This window comes from Mytilus californianus, unplaced genomic scaffold (assembly GCF_021869535.1).
Source record: "Mytilus californianus isolate M0D057914Y unplaced genomic scaffold, xbMytCali1.0.p SCAF_3, whole genome shotgun sequence".
Taxonomy (NCBI): domain Eukaryota; kingdom Metazoa; phylum Mollusca; class Bivalvia; order Mytilida; family Mytilidae; genus Mytilus; species Mytilus californianus.
The window spans coordinates 29,118,572-29,139,527 of record NW_026262679.1 but is presented as its reverse complement, the minus strand read 5'-3'; the positions used below and the strand labels follow the sequence as shown (position 1 = coordinate 29,139,527).

General features: G+C 31.9%; 2 protein-coding genes across 8 annotated transcripts in view; both read right to left on the bottom strand.

Annotated features, from left to right (window-relative positions):
* The window catches only part of LOC127734317 (transient receptor potential cation channel subfamily M member 8-like), a 54,592-nt gene extending 51,523 nt beyond the window's left edge, over positions 1-3,069 (bottom strand). For 3 of the 4 annotated variants that reach the window (XM_052244145.1, XM_052244146.1, XM_052244147.1), the window contains exons 1-2: positions 2,876-3,069; positions 451-731 (exon numbers count right to left, since the gene is read on the bottom strand). In XM_052244145.1, coding sequence (XP_052100105.1) covers positions 451-731; positions 2,876-2,889 — 295 coding nt within the window. In that variant the 5' untranslated portion in view covers positions 2,890-3,069. The remainder of the gene's footprint in view (positions 1-450; positions 732-2,875) is intronic. The other variant, XM_052244144.1, reaches the window with a different exon arrangement.
* Positions 3,070-5,459: 2,390 nt separating this feature from the next.
* Positions 5,460-20,956, bottom strand: part of LOC127734316 (transient receptor potential cation channel subfamily M member 2-like) — a 69,410-nt gene continuing 53,913 nt past the window's right edge. For all 4 annotated transcript variants that reach the window (XM_052244139.1, XM_052244138.1, XM_052244141.1 and 1 more), the window contains 5 exons: positions 20,220-20,492; positions 18,041-18,236; positions 15,942-16,107; positions 15,542-15,693; positions 5,460-6,753 (listed from right to left, as the gene is read on the bottom strand). In XM_052244139.1, the coding sequence (XP_052100099.1) occupies positions 6,668-6,753; positions 15,542-15,693; positions 15,942-16,107; positions 18,041-18,236; positions 20,220-20,492 (873 nt within the window). In that variant the 3' untranslated portion in view covers positions 5,460-6,667. The remainder of the gene's footprint in view (positions 6,754-15,541; positions 15,694-15,941; positions 16,108-18,040; positions 18,237-20,219; positions 20,493-20,956) is intronic.

Sequence of the window (20,956 nt, the reverse complement as noted above, 5' to 3'; positions counted from 1 at the left end):
CTCATCTTCTTAAAAGTTACGATAATTCACATGATTTTTGACATTTGGCAGGACAACACGTGTGATCAGCTGGTGATTCATATCGCGACATTCAAGGTCTATAACTAACAAAGAATCGAAAACTAAGTTGCATTAACATAAAGTTATGTCGACAAGCTATCTTTTTTGTATGCTATTTGATTTAAAAGAACAACATGGACCTTGCAGAAGACACCTATTGGGTTGATTTTTTTGTATAGCTATAAAGAGTTATTTTATTATAATCATAAAAAAAACCTTTTATCAACAACACTTCATCGTTATTATCACCTGACATGGATAGTTACTGTTTAAAGACATATCATTTGTGTACTGTGTCATCAATTTTTAAATTAGATAACAGACGGACTATTTGAGACTGTGCTTAGCTGAATTTAATCGGAATATACAAGTGACATTACGTTGGAATACCTTTCACTTTTTTCAGTGTATCAATAAGATCCGCGGTAAATGCTGTTGCATTCCAAGGTCTAGGTACAAAGCTTTCTGAGTCTCCCACTACTGCCAAAACAAGTCCTGGAAATCGTTTCCTAAAATCTAACGCCTTTTCTTTCAGGATTTTGGTATCTCCTGTTCCGTTTCTATTTTCTTTTTCTTTTTCTAATTCAAAAACTTCGTTCCATATCTCATTTTCACACTCGAATATTACTTCTTCGTTTATTTTCTCGACAAATACTGCTTCAACCTGTATCCTGTAAGATATATTTGACTTTATGAATAGTTTATCAAAAAAGGAAAGTTGCATACTTTTTTTTAATTGATGGAAGCAAATATTTACGGACCATGAATCGCTCACCTTGAAACTTATACGTTCTTCTTATACGTTCTTTTAGTATCAAGATGTATGACCAAGTTTGTTTGATCGAACAGACGAAATATTTAAGTTTAAAAGTTTTTATTGAATATAAAAACATAAAGAGTGGAAAAGACGGATTCATGCTCTAAAATAATTGTTTTCCATGTGTATGTACACATACCTCGAATTTGAACGAATAGCTGAAACGAAGTCGTTAACCCCATCATTCAAACGGAAATGATCACACAAGAGAGTACTATATAAATCCTTGATCACATGTCAACATGAAATCTAAACATTTAATTTATAAACTACATTGAAAGGACAAAATTTCTTCAAGGCTAGTTTCAAGAGACAAAAATTGCACGTTACGATGGTTTTTACATACATTCAATATATTTATAGTTTTTTTTCGCAAAAATTTAACTGATTATATCTTTTTAAAATATAAAAGGCACGCATATTATTTTTGCGATATCCAGATCGAAGTTCCACGAGTTCTATATACAAGAGTTCCTTAAAATTCGAACCACTTCGTTTACTTTGGTTTAATTCGTTGTAATGTTTTTCAGCTATTTTAGGGTCGCAAATAAATAATGGTGTCAATTTTCCTTGCTTCCCTAGATTTTTAACTGTGATAGCATACACAAGACGGTCATAACAAATGACATTTGACATGTCGATGGTTTTTGTAGATCACAAGAAAATAACATCAACGTGTGTCAACTTGTTGGAAATAGATTCTCAAGTTTCTACAACTCACACGAGACGACTTTTTCCAACTAAAGGACTTGAAAATATAATGTTGCCTTGCGTCGTTAAAAAATACTAATTTAATGCATAAAAAGTGAACTGTGAACGGGTGTCACAGTTGGAGCAGTATTTGCTTATCCTTACGGAGCACCTGATATCCCCACGGTTTTTGGAGGGATTCGTGTTGTTCAATATTTAGTGTTTTGTTTACTTTTGTTTGTTTTTTCGTCGTTTTTCTTCATTTGCCATGAGTTTGTCAGTGTGTTATCGACTTCTGAGTTTGAATATTCCTATGGTATCTTCCTCCTCGCATTTACATTTTCAGTATAAAATACAGGCATCGACAGTTTTACTTGTCACTCTTGTTGATTTGGTTAATAAGCCGCTAGTGCTATAGGGCTTTTGTGAATAATGCTGTATTTTAACGGCTTTAAATTGCATAGAACTATGAAAAAGTTCAAATTTACAATTTTGGGAGAAGCATGAATTATGTAATCTTTATTATAAAAATCTGTATGCAACAGTATAGCCGTTTCTCGAAAATTTCGTTCCATACTAATTATTTCCTTTACAGAACACAATCACTATCATATTAATCACTAGGTAAGGTTTATATACTTATAAACAATACAAAAATATTACGCAAAACACAGGGAATTAGCCAAAAATATATTTCAAGAAGGACGGGTATGATGAGGTATGCCTACTGATTTGGACACGTTAAAGACATTAACTACTGCTTACGAATTACTCCCGAAACGGGAACACCAACATTTCCAGATCATCTGATATTATTTAAGTTTGTGAATACATCCTATTACATTTCAAAGGCTGACAGTTTGTCTCTTTCAATTGCTTTCTCTTGTTTCTCTGTAGTTTACGTACATGTATATTGTCTTCTATATCAATTGATATCACGTTTAAAAGAGCGTGTTGCAGTTTTTTTCTTGATTTGTTGACATAACACTTGTAGATGCACAATTTAATTTAATTTTGAAATGACATAGATGTAAAATCGAATGTCTAGTCATATTATTACCTCACCGCATCTACTTAAAACAACATTTTCAGCATGATCAGGACCTCGACCACTAAATCCTTACTCTAAAGCTAGTTTTGGTTTTATTCATTAGATGGCATTTCTAAATTATTCAACTATTTAATTTTTACATGAAGTTACGAACACAAAGACGTTTACAGTAAAAATAATAAAGAACAATGATAATAGAAAAACAAAGGAAACAACATTTGTTTCAGTAGTACTAGTAATAAAAATAATATACTCACAAATTATCAGTCATTCTGATTTATAAAAGAATCATTTTATTGCAATTGATTCGCCTTCAGAATTTTATACAGAACTAACTAAACTGTTTAAATAAACAATAAAAATGTCCTTCGCTCTGATTATTACATTACAAATAAATTTGCTGAACAAATACTTTGATTTCCGAAAAATTGAATTTTCCAACTAAGCTTTGTACATGTGAACATGTATTATAATATGCCGGAATAAACATTTTGTTATAATAGTTTATGGTCCAACAGCTTATTTGTTTCTTCTTTATCGAAAAAGAAATATTTAAAAAGCAACGAATGTGTAACAAAATACTTGTAAATCAGTTATACTATTTAAAGAACTATTTTTCTATTATTACTGAAAGTAGTTTAATAACCTTGAATATCCTAATATTTAACGGATTGTTCCTAACTAATTTGTTACCTTCAATGCATTTTGAAGGTCCTTAAAGGAACATTTGCTGTCAAATTCATGTTCACCTATTTGAACTAAATTCTCATATTGGCTTTATAACATAATAAAACGTTTATCCAAATTGTTTTGTTATAAATCAAGCCGTGACTTTTCTCAGTTGAATTGTTTCATATTTCAAGAAATGTCGTTTCTCCTTCGGGTTCATTTGTTTTAGGTGATTTTTGCTTCTGAGTCTGTTTCTTGTGTATTTGATTTGCCTCTGTTTGACCAAAGAAAATCGTCAGAGTGAATTTTCTTTACAATTTCGGCATACGATGTTTGTATATTAGCCTCATTTGTTTTTGCATTCTGTTCAACTGCATTGATACGTTTCATAATTTCAGTTATTGATGAGGTGAGAGATGATGATGACAAATCATATTTTTCTATAATGCTAGTCATAGTGTCTTGAAGTTGCTCATTTAAAACCTGGCCTTGATTACTCAAGGAATTTACACCGGATGCTTTTGAGTCATTTTTTCGTTAATTCCGATACATACGGAATCTGATCTTGGCTTGGTTTCATTGAACAATTTTTTTGTTGCCTCAAATTTTGACTTGCTTTTCTAGGTTTGCACTTTTTCTGTTGAAATGTCCAAATTGAATGTTTAATACTTAACGTTATCTGCTAGTTCCATAACGGCTTTTCTATCTGTTTCATGTAATGTAGGACTCTTATATATTTTTCCCAACACATCGGTAATTGTCTTTTCCGTAGAGGACTTTTCGTTTCTCAATAGTAGATCCTAATAAATTTAGCTGATTTTGAATGTCATTTAACCTATCATTCTGCTTGTTATCTTTGCTATTTATTAGTGTATTTTATAAAGTAAAGTTGTTTACGTATAATTGCAACTATTTTTGATATACTTGCCAGTCTTTAAAGAAAACAAGTAAGAAATGTGGTCTGATAATTATACATGAAAACACATGACTATACATACATAAAAGATCGCCACTGTCTTGAAGGCCATTTGTTTGTCCGAGTTTTCGTCTTGCGTTACGGAATTATATCATCTAATTCGTATATATCTTTAGACTTGTTTTTTTTTCTAATTGATAGGTATTGTCATGTATGGATGTTTTTTTGAAAAACTCCCATAATTATATATATACTTTATATACTTATATATTGTCGATTAAACTATTGTTATAGGTATAATTGGGGTTTAATGTGGTTGTAAGTCATAGAATTAAGACAAACGAATAGGCCATTAAAACCAGTTTTAGAACAAAGGAAATGTTGTTTAAGAGAACGACTTCATGTTTGCACATTGTATCAGTGAGTTCACAGTACAGAATCAAGAACTTTGTCGCTTCTTCTTTCAATAAGGTAGCCATATTCAAATGCAAATAATTATCTAAAGCTTAAGGTCACTAGGAAATTGAAAACGATGAATAAGCGTTCACATAGTTCATCAAGAATCTTATAAAAAGGTGTAAACAGAGCGAAAAGATACCATTAGTCGAAGAAAATACCAGGGTCAAAAATAAAAACTGCGCAAAGAAAAACAAAAGTTCACAAAACCCTACACAAAAACTAAAAATTGAGCAACAGGATATAATGGGGATTGACCGCCGGTGTTTGAGCTTTATTTCCGACTTGTTTAAGCATACATCTGTAAAGAAAAAAATAACATTTTAAAGAAGTGTAAAATCAGACAGACAGCAACCAACAACAACCAATGAATTACACGCTCCTGACTTTGAAAAGTCCCAAGAAGAATGTTTCGGGTTTGAACATGTTTGTGAACGCTCATCCCTCCTCTAACCTGGGACAGTAGTGTAACAGCACAACCTGACACTGTAAACAACCAGTTTGAAATGACTCGACTCGTCAGATCGACAGGAATCACAAACACAACTAACCTTAAGACAAAAAGACAAAAAGACAAAAACTAACGATCTAAGAGTACTCGCAGTTACTGGAATCTATTTCAAAGCCAATAACAACTAACAAGTACATCATGTTCTCCGAGACATAGGTACATCAATCGTTTTAAGTGTAAATATGACTGTCATAAAAAGTATGAGAAAAGCATGACCGTGCAGTGTCGAGATATAAGTACATAATGTGGACAGGATGTAGGCTCAAAGGTTTTCATAAATGTATAGCAATGCATACTATATATATTTATTCATCAAAAACAAAAACATGGTTAGTACAGATAAAAACAATATTCAACGATCTTACTACGGTGCTATTGATATCCTTTAGGAATAAAGTTATTCACAGGATTAATGTGTTTATCAAGAAAGAATTTATACGTTTCCAGATAAAAATTGCCGCAAGTGGGATCCCGTCTGTGGGATGGTGTTAAACTAGCTTTTGTATATGTAGTCGGCTGTTATTGTACTACAAGATAAGTACTTGTAACATCAAATGTTTCGGTACCAATATATGAGATACTGGGTTTTAGTTAATGGATTGGAATCTAAATCACAGTTCATTCACATTGAAGTCCGCAGTCTTATTCAATACACATAAACGAATTGGTAAAGTCCAAATTCTTTTAATATCGAGTCTAAATATAAAATAACAGTGTTACAAATCAATAATTGTAAACCAAAGAAAAATACAATGCGTTGGAAATCCGAACGCAGTTCATGTGTTATAATCTAACATGTTTCAGGTGTAAACATATATTTCGGACATTTAAATTTATAGTGCATTTTGAGATCATTACTATTGAATAAATTAAATATGCCTGGTGCACACGAAATGTACACGTTAATAAACTGTAATAGAAATCAACATAATTAGATAGTTTTGAATATAATACTGATTTAGCACAAACATAATGTGTCACATGTTGACGTGTGTGCATGGAAGAAGAAAAAAAACCAATCGTTATTGACAGATATATCTTCTCAGTAAGACTTATACATGGAGTACTGTTTAGAATACGAATATACATATGTTCATTAAATTACAACATAGGCTATTTCGGTTTTAATTCCTGCTCTCCAACGCAAGCTGAATAATTTAAAAATAATTTACACATTAATAAATAGGTCCTGGCATCATAACAAATGGTGTCTCCTTTCTTTTTTGATTTAATCCGACGTTAAATGATTTAACAAAAAGTCAACTCTATTAAGTAAATGTAGTTTTAAAAAGGACCCTTCTAACATTTTCTGGTAAAATTGAAAGAATATGGTCGTGTTTATGTACGTCTTGGGCCGCAACATCAATTTACTATTTACATAATTTTGTAACATAATCAATTCAATCAGTACTATTTCATTTCGGTAACAATATACATTTCTGTAACCAATGTTTGGACTGCATATGCATGTACAATTTTGAAGTTCTATCATTTTTACTATTTTTTCTGTGTCGCCTGATAATATAGGCAGCGGACGGCATGCAGCTCCTGTTCTTTAATTAATACCTTCTTTTTACCTTCTTCTACAAAAAAAAAGAAAAAGAATTATATGAAATGGATGACTTGATGATTTATTTCCCCCTTCAAAACAGAACTATTCAGTGCTTGATGCTATGAATTATAAATTCTGAGAGAACGTTCTCACACTGGTGTATAGTAATAAATCTCAAAGGAAAATAAACAGCCTTGCCATTGGGCATTTTGTTGTTCAAACAGTAGTATGGTTTCTGTAATAAAATACATGCCTAAAGATACTAGATCAAAACTGGGATTTCTTTACATTTTGGCGTACTTTGAGTACGTACCGAAAGATTAATATATTATAATTATATTAAGAGTCATTCTCTGTAAGCATCAAAGGATATGGAATATTGATTGCCACTCATGATCTCAGATTTATGTCATATTTGCATTATAAGTTGGACTTAACCTAATAACAATAAATATAAATTAAATTAAAACAAAATGTATGCTGTTGCCACAGTAACATACAGTTATGAATTTTGCCATCTGAACTTGCTTGGAAATGGACAAAAATGGCAAAAACTGGTATTTCTGTGATGTAATAATCATATTTTATTGATCTTTAATATCAATAAACTGTTTGTACATGAAAAATATAAGGTAAGATCTACCAAAACCTGCAAAAACAATAAGATATTTAGAAAATAGAAAATAACCAATGTTATTTGCTAATTGAAAATTAAGCTGAATAAAATAATTTAAGACAGCAGAGAAAATAATTCTGTATTCATTGTTTATAACTAAGACTGAAATAAAGAGTGAGCTATTTATACTGTAAATTTATGATGCCTCTAGTCTGGTTAATGGGTCAGAGTTGTCCTACTTAATTAAACGATAAATTGTTGAAATTAGATAACATGGTTTTTACGAGCAGAGAAATTTCACTTATGACCAGTGCATGATTGGATTACATCTTTCTTATTGGTCAACGATCTTGCGGGGTCAACACGAGTTCACATGTAAGTGCGTTGTGGTCACTTCCTTTTATCACCAGCCTTTGACGTGTTAACTTGTAATTCTTATAAAACAATTTGTGAAAAAATCCCACCCGCATACCTCCCTTAATTTTATCTTTAGAAGTAGATATGTATATATGTTTATTATCGGGGCAGATTTTTCTCCCCACCTTTGCTATTCTTTGTCATTTATTCAATTGATATGATTTTAGTTGATGTAATTTCGTATTAATTATGTATTATAATTTCATATTAAATATGAACTTTTATGTCAAATGTTTTATTCGCAAAATGTATCTTTTGCATTTTATGATTTTGAATAAATGACCTTTTTTCGTCAATTTAGTTTGTATATCATATAGCAAAACAAGCTCAGTGTATGGCCTCTGTATATATAGTATGTTTATGGTATCTAGCTGTCTGTCTTAAATGTAATTACTGAGACTATATTGCAGGTTTTAGAAATCTTTAAGGACTTCTAATATCCCAAAATAACACATTTCCAAATTAAAAAAAAATAATTTTCGCAATTTTTCCAGCAAATAAAATTGAGAATGGAAATGGGGAATGTGTCAAAGAGACAACAACCTAACCATAGAGCAGACAACAGCCGAAGGCCACCAATGGGTCTTCAATGCAGCGAGAAACTCCCGCACCCGGAGGCGTCCTTCAGGTGGCCCCTAAACAAATATGTATACTAGTTCAGTGATAATGGACGTTATACTAAACTCCAAATTATACACAAGAAACTAAAATTAAAAATGATACAAGAATAATAAAGGCCAGAGGCTCCTGACTTGGGACAGGCGCAAAAAATGCGGCGGGGTTAAACGTGTTTTTTAAAATCTCAACCCTCCCCATATACCTCTAGCCAATGTAGAAAAACAAACGTACAACAGTACGCACAGTAAAACTCAGTTTAAGAGAATTCCGAGTCCGATGTCAGAAAAGGAAACAAAAGAAAATAAACAAAATGACAATAATACATAAATAACAACAGACTACTAGCAGTTACTGACATGCCAGCTCCAGACCTCAATTAAACTGATTGAAAGATTATGTCTTCATCATATGAATATCAGGCACAATCCCTCCTGTTAGGGGTTCGGTATTATACCATCATAAAATATATGAGAAGAACATAACCCGTTAAATGTGTGTTTTACCAGATAATATCAAGACATTCAACAATCATATGGTAAAAAATTAGAATAATTAACTGATTTTTTTTTTTACAAAATTTAGAAAAAACTGGATTTTTGTCATCAAATTCGAGATTTTAACTTGTATACCCTATTGCTTGTCTTTACTTACAGTAGTGAATTCCATGTTTAATAATATCAATTGTGAAACAAACGGAATATAGAATATCCTTTTTGTTTTAAATGAATGGAAAGGAATTAGAAAATATCTTTTCAAGGTCATTAAGAATTTAACTTCATATATTGATTTTTATGTTTATTTATGCAACATAATAAAATATTTGCAATTTTTTGAAGAAACACAATTTCTTAAAATGAAAATAGCCATAAGCTGAAAACTTTTTTCTGTATGTAAATGTTTGCATGTGTTATCTTATAACTTGGTTAGTTTGGGATAAGTAAATTTTAAAGTCACCTTCAAATTTACTTCAAATCACTTTTCAGAGGAATCAAAAGAAATGGTTCAAATGAAATGTAGTGCAATTTGCAAATTAAGTTTTAATTAGACAGATATAAAGAGACCAGGGGATTAGAAATGCAAAACAATAAGCAATAGATACTAATACAGTAAGAGCATCTTGTATTTTTCAACAATTCTACATAGCACAAAAAGCATAACAACACCAGTCCCCCCTTTTTTTATACAGTTATTCTAAAACAATCGAAGCAAATATTTAATAGGGTTTTAATTTTCATAAATTTTGACACCAGGTCTTGCGGAAGCAAATATTTACTCGGGTCTAGGAGTACAAATGTGTGCTCGAAACATAAATCTAGTATTTTATATGGATGATAAATGTGTTTTGAGTACGATACTCAAAATTTCTTTATCAGCAAGACTATGAAACATTTCAGGATATATGTCCTTGAGTAAACATAAAATTTCATTAATTCTGAGCGGACTTTGATTTTTACGTGTTATGGCAGCCATTATATAAATGGTGTGAGAATGATATTGTTTAACAAAGAAAACCAATTTGGAATAGCATCTAAACCTAAATTTACATTTCATTAAAATCCTAGTAAGATTTTACTTCAAATTGATTGATTGATTGATTGGTGGTAGCTTAACGTTCAGTGGTAAATATTTCATACATATTAAGGACGAGAACAAATTAACAAAAAATACAATAGGTAGGTCTTGTAATTGAGGCCGTCCGGTGTAAGGTCGGGAAAATTTTAACTGCCACTGGAAAATAAGGGTGGATTGGATAGGGACAGAAATTTGGCCTTGCAACAGGCCATCTACGGTCCCCAAAAGAGTTTTTGCAAGGGTTCTTAACGTTCAGAGAGCGTGGCACTCTCTCTACACTAGGCATTAGATTTAACGTTCTAACCAGACGTGGCTGTGTACTTGATACATCCTGCACAGCCAAACAGACACCCCACTTTGGCAAGGGTTCTACTACCGGTCGGAAGAAGACCTTTAGTGACCATATTTCTATTTCCCAGTCACCCTTAGGGCCTTCAAATTTTACACTGAGAATCAATTTGAAAAAAAAATTGTCCCTATACATCAATTTACATCGAGGCAGTGAGATCTTTATCAAAATTTGAGATTTTTAACGACAACTACGCTTTCACTCCAAATTTTACACTGGGAGTCACTTTGGAAAAAACTATCATGTTGGCACATCAATCCTAGCACAGAAAGATTTTTTCTCAAAAGTTCTTGTATAAAAAAAAATAGTTTAACCTCAATTTAACACCCAAATTTTCCCAGAAATTAATTCTGCTGCCAGGAATCAATTTGGAGAAAAATGTTATGCAACAAACCCTAACCCTAACAAAGTTTCTGAAAATTTTTGATTTTTAAGTAGGTTTTTCCCAATATTTGCCAATTTTTACCGAAAAATAATATGCACATCTACACATTATGCACAACTCCTTTTCAATATTGCATTGGCCTCCTTCCCATGGAGTTTTGCGTTTACAAAAAGTATTTACAAAAAAATTGTTTTTTTCTTAATAAAACTTAATTTTTTTTCCAAAATCAGTTGGCAAATCTTCACCAAAAATAAAAATAATTCTACATATGATGCAAACAACTGTGCACATTCTCACTGGCCTCCTACCAATCTTTTTATCTTTATTTTGCATTTACAGAAATTTTTGACAGACCGACGGACAGTGTGAAAACTATAGGGCTTCTGCATCCTTGTTTGTACATGAAGCTGAAATGCACTACCACTGCATATATATTTAGATTTAGAGAGAGACTAAAAAGTCACATGTATAATACTGTTGAAGATTATTATTTCTTCTACTTAAACTTTTGAAGAAATAAAACATTACAAACAAGCTAACCTTTTTTATGACAAAACTGCAGTTCATAGAGGCCATATACTGGCTTAATCTTCTGTACTAATGGTATAGTCATTTATTCCTTTATTACATGTATTTTCCTTACTATTGACATTAATGTAACCTCAATATGGTACTGATACAATCTTTTAAAGATGTTTTCTGTAAATGTTTTTATCAAAAACAACATTCCTTCAAAGCTTGCAGCTACTATTAGATAGAACATTTCTAGTTAACATGTATCTCATTCAGGGATACATGAATGTGTTGGTTTGTATGTAATGAATCAACATACATGTATATTTAAAAAAAAAAATAGAGGCCCCAATGAGTCTAAATCACTCACCAGGGTTTCTATCCTCAATAGGTTTTCATCAGAACCAACGAAATAACACACGGAACAAATGTTTGAGGTTGATACTGTAGTTCTAATGCAATACACACTTAATATATTGGACCCCCTTAGGCCCTTGGAGCCATGTTAGTCTTTTAATGAGGACATTCTATACGATTGGTTTTTATATACATTTACAAACTGTAATTTTCCAGTGTTTCAGTGTAAAGTTTGACCTTCCTATGTGGCCATTCCTCCCTTAAGAAACAACACTTGTGATAAATTACACATAGTTTGGAATCAATTGATTTAGCCCTTCTTATTTTTGTTTTTATACGACCGCGGTCGTATAATGGTTTGACGTTGTCGTCATCGTCCGAAGATATTTGGTTTCCAAACAATATCTTGAGGATAAGTGTATGGATCTCTATGAAATTATACCACAAGGTTTCGTACCACTAAAGTTAGGTTGAGATCGATTTTGGGTTTTTTGTCCTTACTGTATAGGAACAAGGGGCCAAAAACAAGATTTTTTTTTGTGTCAGGACATGAACTTGTGTATAAGTGTATGGATCTTTATGAAATTGCACTACAAGGTTCCATACCTAAAAGGAAATTCGGGATTAATTTTGGGGGTTATGGCCCAAACCGTTTAGGAATTAGGTACAAAAAAAAACAGAGGATTTTCTGATTTCCGGACTAAAACTTGCGTATAAGTCTATGAATATCTATGAAATTGTTGGGATTTATGTTGGGGGTTATAGCCCTCATCTTTTAGGAAAAAGGGGCAAAAACAATACTTTTCTACTTTTCTAATGCTTTTCTAATACTTTGTAAAAATTGCTTAGTTCTTGACCAATTTCAATCGGGATTAATTCAAAGTCTTGAATTCTTTGGTATAATATACTCATGGAAGTAACATGAAATATAATACTTCCATGATATACTGAATCTCACCGTGTATTTAGATTTTGTATTTTGGGGCCCGTTTTTAAATTGGTCAGCATTGAGGCCCAAAGGATTCAAAACTAAACTTTGTTTGATTTCATCAAATATTGACATATTGGGGTTCTTTGATATGCTGAATATAACTGTGTATTTTTATTTTGTTTTTTTTTATTTTGGGCCTTGTTTTCAAATTGGTCCACATTTAGGTCCAAATTGTCAAACATTAAACTTACTTTGATTGTAACAAAAATTGAATTCTAGGGGTTCTTTGATATTTTGAATCTTAACATGTAATTAGATATTTGATTTTGAGTCCAGTTTTCAAGTTGGTTCAAATCGGGGTCCAAAATTAAACTTTGTTTGATTTCAACAAAAATTGAATATATGGGGTTCTTTGATGTGCTGAATCTAAAGTTCTGTGCATTGATATTTTTGATTGTGGGTCCCCTAATCAAATTGGTCTATATTGAGGAAAGGAATTCACTTATTCCAAACATTCTGTTTCAAGTTTCTAGTTTATACGTTTCATTTCTGTTCAAACTTCAGTAGCATTTGCCTCGTTTTTTTGGTACTGTTCACTGTCTAAACTTCTCATTAAGTAATATTTTGTGTTTTCTATGAAGCTATTTCTTTGTTTTATCAAAGCCTAACCTTTATTTTAGTATGTTTCACTTTAACTTTGAACCGTGTCCGTACATTTGACATCAGGTCTAGACTGACTATAGTAAAGTTTTTAATGTTTCACTTTTTTCGATATAGAGCGTTTTGGCCAAAATTGACACATATGATTTTTCTTGGACATGGAAAAAAGCCTAGTAGTATCATCAGAAAAAGTAACCAAATTGCTTTCAAGTTGTTAAAAAAAAACAAGAACATCGAGTTACATGTATATCTAAAATATTATGAAATTTCTGACTTTTGTCTGCATTATGCCATGATATTATATTGAAATTTAACTATTTTCCAAAGAGCTCCAAAAAAGGAGCTTGCTTAAACAAGGAAGATAAATTGTGCTTATATGTGTACTATTTTTGGCAGTTTCTTTAGTTGTAACTTGAACTCAAGTACTGTTCTTTAACAAATTACATTTTTAATGTCAAATACCATATATATAACAGCTATCAAATCTTTAAATTAACTTGATCGAGAAATAGGAATTTTGAAGAAATAGCAGTATCTGGCCTTTTTAACCCTTACCATGTGGGGGCCGTAATATTACGGCCTCTACCCAAAATATATTTTTTAGGCTCCAATGGCTCTCCATACTTTTAGATGTCAACTGTATGACATCAATTTCGAAGTTTATGCATGTTCCCTCAACCTTATGCTATTTATTGTCATGATTCTCAGGTTAAATGGTCATTATGGGGTCAAATACGAACTTCGAAAATTGAAATCGGATAAAACTGGTTTTTGTAGGGGTGGGCTTCTCTTCGATGTCTGACACACGCATTTCAGAGGCCAAAAACTTCCAAAAATGGTGTAAACCCGTGAGTATATAACTTCTGATCGTGTTATTATTGAAATACGCCTAGGGAATGACTTAATTTCGGGTTGTAGGTGCAGTTGAAGTCAAAAATCGGGAAATTCCGGATTTATTTTTTTGTGCAAATGACCTTCTTTAGACTGTTGTATCCAGATCAGTTTCACTACGACCTAAACACTGTTGTGGTTAATGTGTTCACTGTGGTCCACTCTACATGCAGACTACAGTTGGATACATCTATCAGCATCCACCGGTCTTCCAGGTCAGAAAATCGGACAAAAAATCATCAAAATTGACGCTTTTTGCACCTGATGACCAACTTTGGGGCAAATTCCCGCCAACCCACCCCCAATTCCTCACCCCAACTACCCTGCTCCGTAATCCCCTAACTTAGCTTTATTTGAATTAATATGCATCAGCAGTAGGGTATAGCTCATTTGCATGTAATTTGCATATTTTGGCAAATAAACGAAAATTAGAGATTTTCTGAAACAATTCAGCATGGTAAGAGTTAAAAGGGGTTTAAATCTCACATACAAATTCACTCGTCCAAATTTTTTCCAAAAAGTTAGCCGAGATGCTAAGGTTTAAGAAATGCATACTCACAAGGCTATGTAAAATTGCGTAATTCTTTTAAACTACCTCAAAAAACCTTAATTTCACAAATTTGACTTTCTTGCTCAATCATTGTTTTCGTTCATTTAATTAAAGACGACTGTTTTCAATATTCAGGTGACAGATACTTTAATACTATAGTATATCATTTGAAAGGTAAATGAATGGAGAAATCAAAATAATACATATGTTTTTTAATATATTTGACTATGTTTCTGTTCAGGCTTGGTATAAAATTACGTGATTTTGCAATTTTCTTTAAATTTACCAAGTTTATTTATAGAAATTTTGGATGTGATTGCCATGGCAACCAAGGATACTACTTTATAGACATATTTTTTTATAGTTTCATGGAATTGTCTCCAAAATTACATAATATAAATGAAATCTAGTGATAGCCATGGCCAACTGATTTTGATGCTTACAGAGAATGTCTCTGTAAAAATTTTCAGTTAGTACTCAAAATTCGACAAAAAATATATATTATAGTATTTTCAAGATTGAGAGTTATGTAGAATAAGTGATGACAAAACTACATAATTGTAACAGTGCTGTTAGTGTCTAACATTCATGGTGTTATATAGATACAACGAAAACTGTGAAAGACCAAATTTCATCAAATAATACATAGACGTCGCATAAATTCCGCATGCTACCGGTCAGATTATCTAATCTACGAATCTAGATTATGTATAAAACATATACCAAAAAGAAATACCAAAAATAAAACAATAAAGGCACGAGGTCACTGTCTGATACACTACAGTTTTCCGTCATAATTTCTTTAAAAAAAAGTACTGGTTAATTAATTCATACCAATGCTTTATTGGGTGGGAAAAATAATAATGGATGCCGAACATCATGACATTTCTTCGGAGCATGACGCTAAACAATGTATTTAACGAACCGAAATATTTCAGAAATAGTGACGAATGTACAAACCCTTTTGTGTGCAACGTCTATAGATCTTTAATGGTATGAATATCAATAAGTTGAAAGGTACTGGGTGCCTTGTGCTGAACTTGGTTATGATTGAATATCTCCAGAATTTCCACAGTCTGTCCGAGTCGACTTGCACTTGTTCAAATTGGTTACTACAGGGAAAAGATGCAGAAATTACGATAAGCGAAATCATAAACATTTTGTATACACAAACATTTATTAATATTACAAAATGTTATTATAGTATTGTAAACACAGATAGACAGGAATTCAAAAGAAACTGCAATATTATGTATAAAAATAAGAATATGTGGTTTGGTTGCCAAAGGGACAATTCTCTACCGAAATGACATATAAGTGAACAACTATAGGTCACCGTAATATATCAATACTTTCATACCTGAACAAAGCAATTATCAGGTTTACCAACAGTAGATTTGTGACAAGAAGGTAAAATGCTGCAATGATTAAAAGTGCCCAGTCGTATTCGACACATCTTTCTATATCTGGATTATCCTCCCACTCAGACTCAACAAAAGTACATGTCCCATTAGCATTATTTTCACCTACAAGAATATTGTTATAAGCTTGAATAACTAAAAAAACGAATGTGAACTCTCTGCACACAAACATTTTTAACTGACAATCATAATTTCTTTGTACAGAAAACCTTGAAAACAAATATCATTGTTATATAAAAAAAAAATCTCCGAAAGCTTTTTATTGGAGACCCTAACACAAGTAAATACGTTGAAACCTCAACCGAATGCCGGAGTGGTCAATAAGTTAACATTTTAAAATGAAGGGTACTTAATTCACTATATCAATTTGTAAATATACATTAAAAACACGAACCGCTTGTGAATGTGTTCATGTAAGGTGATTTGTCTTTCTGTCGACATTTTGAATTAGCATGTTAAATATGTGCGTGTCGTTCTAGTAAAAAGCAGGGTTCATATTCATATCACATCAACATGGACTCGTTCTGAATATGCATTTATCCTGCCACTTGACGTTAAACAGCCAACCATCATCTTCAACAAAGGCATCTCTTGGCATTTTTGAATTGTCTTCTATGGTCTTTTTTATTATTCTACTTAGTTAGCCACGTGTTTACAATCCAGTAAATTTTCCATGCGTCATTAAAATTAAGGAACACATCATGTTTGTTTTTCTCTGATTGTGCAGTCCAAAAATCATATTCATAAGCAAAATCTATATTCTACTAAAACCTTTAACTCAAACGAGTTTAATTGATTTCTGTTTTCTAAACAGTAGAATGAAAAGTGCAGCGCTCAGGAAATTTGAATTTATTCGCACAAAAAGGCGATGAACTTCATCTGAATCACAATTAAAGGATCAAACGTTGCAAAATGTGTTTTAAAAGTATAAAAATACAAGATGTATTACAACTTGGCAAAACTGTACAAAAAATCGACATGCAATAGCTTTTAATATTAAAAGAAATATTTCGAATCACTCATTTGTAATCTTCATAGAATTTAATGTAATGTGTAAATGAGAATGATTTAAGTTTTTTTTTCAAATCTGTTCGACTGTTATACAAGTGAGAGGCTTAGCTAGCTATAAAACCAGGTTTAATCCACCATTTTCTACAAACGAAAATGCCTGTGCCAATTCAGTAATATGAGAGTTGTTATCCATTCCTTTGATGTGTTTGATTTTGCTATTTGATAAGGGACTTTCCGTTTTGAATTTTCCTCGGAGTTCGGTATTTTTGTTATTTTACATTTTTCCACACACGTTGGGTATTGTTTTTTCTTGAAGATATAGTTTTATTGTCATTGTTACATATTACTGGAAAATGTGGGCGCATTTGATCTGAATCGTAAATTAAAACGTTCATTCAAGTCTGAAACTGAAATTTAATAGTGCGAGAGGGCATACTGTCTCATGGAAACACACGCTTGTCTAAATTATGTCTTATAGACCATCATAATGAACTTATTATTATACTAAACATATAAAAAAAAGGATAGATTTTGTTAATAGATCACAATCATAATTTTGAGCACAAAAAAATCAAACAAAATTGTAATTGATAAAAATATTGAGAAATTTCATTTAAGATTCAATCTTATTTGAAACAAAAATGCAGTAAAACTTTTTTGTATATGAACGTTGAAATTTTTACATTTATAAATAATTTCAAAAGTAACAAAGTCATAGTTAATAAGAGCAATTTAATAGATTAAAGCATCAAGAAGATTTGTTTAACTGAAACATTTTATTGTTTACAGCCCTTGTTTTCAGAGATTTAGAGATGGATCCAGTCTTACTTGCAAGCTTATTCGTTGTTGAAAGTCATAAGGTAATTTATAGATGTTTAAATGTACCTCCACTTTCTATCATCGTGTCTTGTGGATATTTGTATCAATGACAATCATACCACATCTTCTTATTTTCATATTACAACACGCTTTTACTAATAATTATAAAGAGAAGACTTATGGTACGAAATTTATATACATCGTTTACCTTGAAGCTGCTCAAGAGATAGTTCTCCGTAGATCTGCCAGTATGGTAATGCTATAATTTTCCAGATTCTCCAGAATTGCACACCCTTCAATGACCACATGTCGAAATGACTGGGGTACATATTTGCATGATACAGAACCCCTGTACACATCATGAAAATAATTAAAATCCAGACAAACTTCATCAATTCGAGTAGCTGAAAGAAATATATGAGAAATTAAGAACTGAATTAAGATAATACCCTATATCAAACATAATGCATTCATGATGGTACACACATTGTTGTTACTTATTGTTGATATCTTCTTGAAGTTTGACTGTGAAGTTAGAAATTTACAAGCTTGTTTAGGAATATTTCAAAAATTATACTATTTGTGATTTATTCTTTTGAATACAAACTTATTTTGTTACAAAAATGTGTAATAAGAATCTTCGATTACATTTTTTTTCTTAAATGGTAACTAATTTTATTAACATCACTTGATACTTTTTACCGAACTTCTCACAGTCCAGTTAGCGTGGCTTAAAGGCATGTATATTTTAATATTAAGTCGGTAAAAGTGTCATACTTTGATACTTAACTACCAGTTGTGTTTTACATATTCTTGTGTTTAATTGTTAGGACTAATATTCTGGGATTATATGTATAGTGCTTTTAGGAGCTCATTTTATATAGTGACTTCTTTCCTTAACCTTTTGTAATTTCACAGTTATATAAAAGATTAAAAAAATTAAGAGCGTGCTGACTGATTAAAAAACTAGTTGAATAATCCTATTTAATACTAATGTGCTCGGGTTCTAATAAAAGAGTTTCTGGTATTATATATCACAAATTGAGGTTTCGTCTTTTTAGGGAAAATACCAGTTTTATACTGCACTGCAATTTTCTTTTCGGTTCTCGGGATTACTATATATATAGCTAGTATATACACTAAATATTATCCTATTTGGAACACATGACAAACACTACAAAAAAGAGCGATTTCGAATGTAACGTCTCCCACTAGACACTTTTCCTCAACCTTGATACAGTATCCTGACATCGTTGCTCTTAGTCCTAAAAGCCGCGTGTTCAGGTGATGAGCAGCAAATACTAAAATCTTTCATTTAACCGGACGGGGATTGAAAACTCGACACTTGATTCCAAAATACCACTGAGGCGGTCATGCACTGAAAAAATTGCATGTGAATCATATGGGAATATGTTGTGTTTCAGAGTCTCTTTGACGTTTACCTTTATCAGAGATCACTATACTACAAAAAGGTGCCGTAATTGATTTAGTTTTTTGCGGCAGTGGGTACTGCTTTTCGAAGCCCGTCTTTGAAGAACGGCATTATCAATTTCGTGTAATTTAAAAGCAGTAAAACATGTTCAAAAAGGGATAACTTAAACTTATTTTTTAAAATTTAGAATATCAATGTTTACAGACTCGCAGTACAGTTTTGCCGTTGTTAATATCAACATTAAATGGCAAAACAAAGACAAGAAATGCCTGCCGACACCAAAAAGGCGATCATAAGTTTACTGAAAGTGGTCATCGAGTAAACAATGTTTCGGACAAGCTTTAATATAAATACGTGTACAGTTTCTAGGCTTTTGAAGCGGTTAAGGATACTGAAAATGAGCCTCGAAGTGGAAGGGAAAAAAACTGTCACCAAACAGACAGCAAACAATCTTTCAAGGAATGTGAAAACGTCTCGTGGTTCTACTTTTAAGGATATTAAATAGAGGCGAAAGATACCAAAAAGGACATTCAAACTCAGAAGTCGATAATAAACTGAGAACGCCATAGCAAAAAAAAAAAGAAAAAGACAAAAAGACAAACAACAGTATACAAAACACAGCATAGAAAACTAAAGACTGAGCAACACGTACCCCACAAAAAAACGAGTGATCTCAGGTGCTGAGGAAGGGTATGAATATCCTGCTCCACATGTTGCACCCTATACGTGTTGTACATGCAAGTACAAATCCGGTTATAAGTCTAATTTGGTAGGTCACATTCTTGGAAAAGCAGGAAAGAATTGTGGTTACGACGATTGGGACATATTTGTGAAAAAGATATTCCATAACCATGATAACGGAATAAATTGCAGTCCTCAAACGTTGGCTCATTTATGGCAACATGCTACGCAGATCTTTTTATTTTGAAATTAGATAACAACAACAAAAACTTACCATTTCGCCTATCATGATTATTTTAGGACCAAAATAATTATGGATAATCATGCACTGAAGAAATCTCATGTACATCGTGAAAAGACCAAGACTGTATAGTCTTAATGCCATTCTGTGAAAGTCAGCCGAGTTAATAGTTCTCACAAACACTGCAGCAGCAATAATTAAATACGACGCACAGGTTAACACATTCCAAATATTGAAGAAAGCTCTGCGAAATTTGAACCAATAGCCATGTTTTCGTCCTGTACAATAGTGGTTCCTAATAATCAGCTGTAAAAAGTGCAAAACATTTGTAAAAGTAAAATTTGATTCTTCTAACTAAAAGATCTACTGTATTGTTGATAAATGTAAGAACGTATTTCAAATAGAGAAAATTGACTTCTCACAACCTCTTTAAATAATACTGTACGTGTTTGTCTATAACAGGCTATTAACAAATACTTCTCATAATCATAAAAACAACCGAATGCAGCGATCATGTAATATAAACTATACATTTGAAGGGAAACTGACAACACCATGGCAAACAACAAAAATTACAAAAACACCAAAACAAAAAAACGGTGTTTTTATCATAGAAACAATCTTTTTGTAAAAGTTCTTTATGATCCTAACAAATTATCTTACACGGATATCATCAATGAAAATAACATTAACTCTGATGTATTGGAAGCGCCATTCTGGATAATATACCTTTATTTGAACAGTTCCAAACCAAAACTCAAATGTTCTTC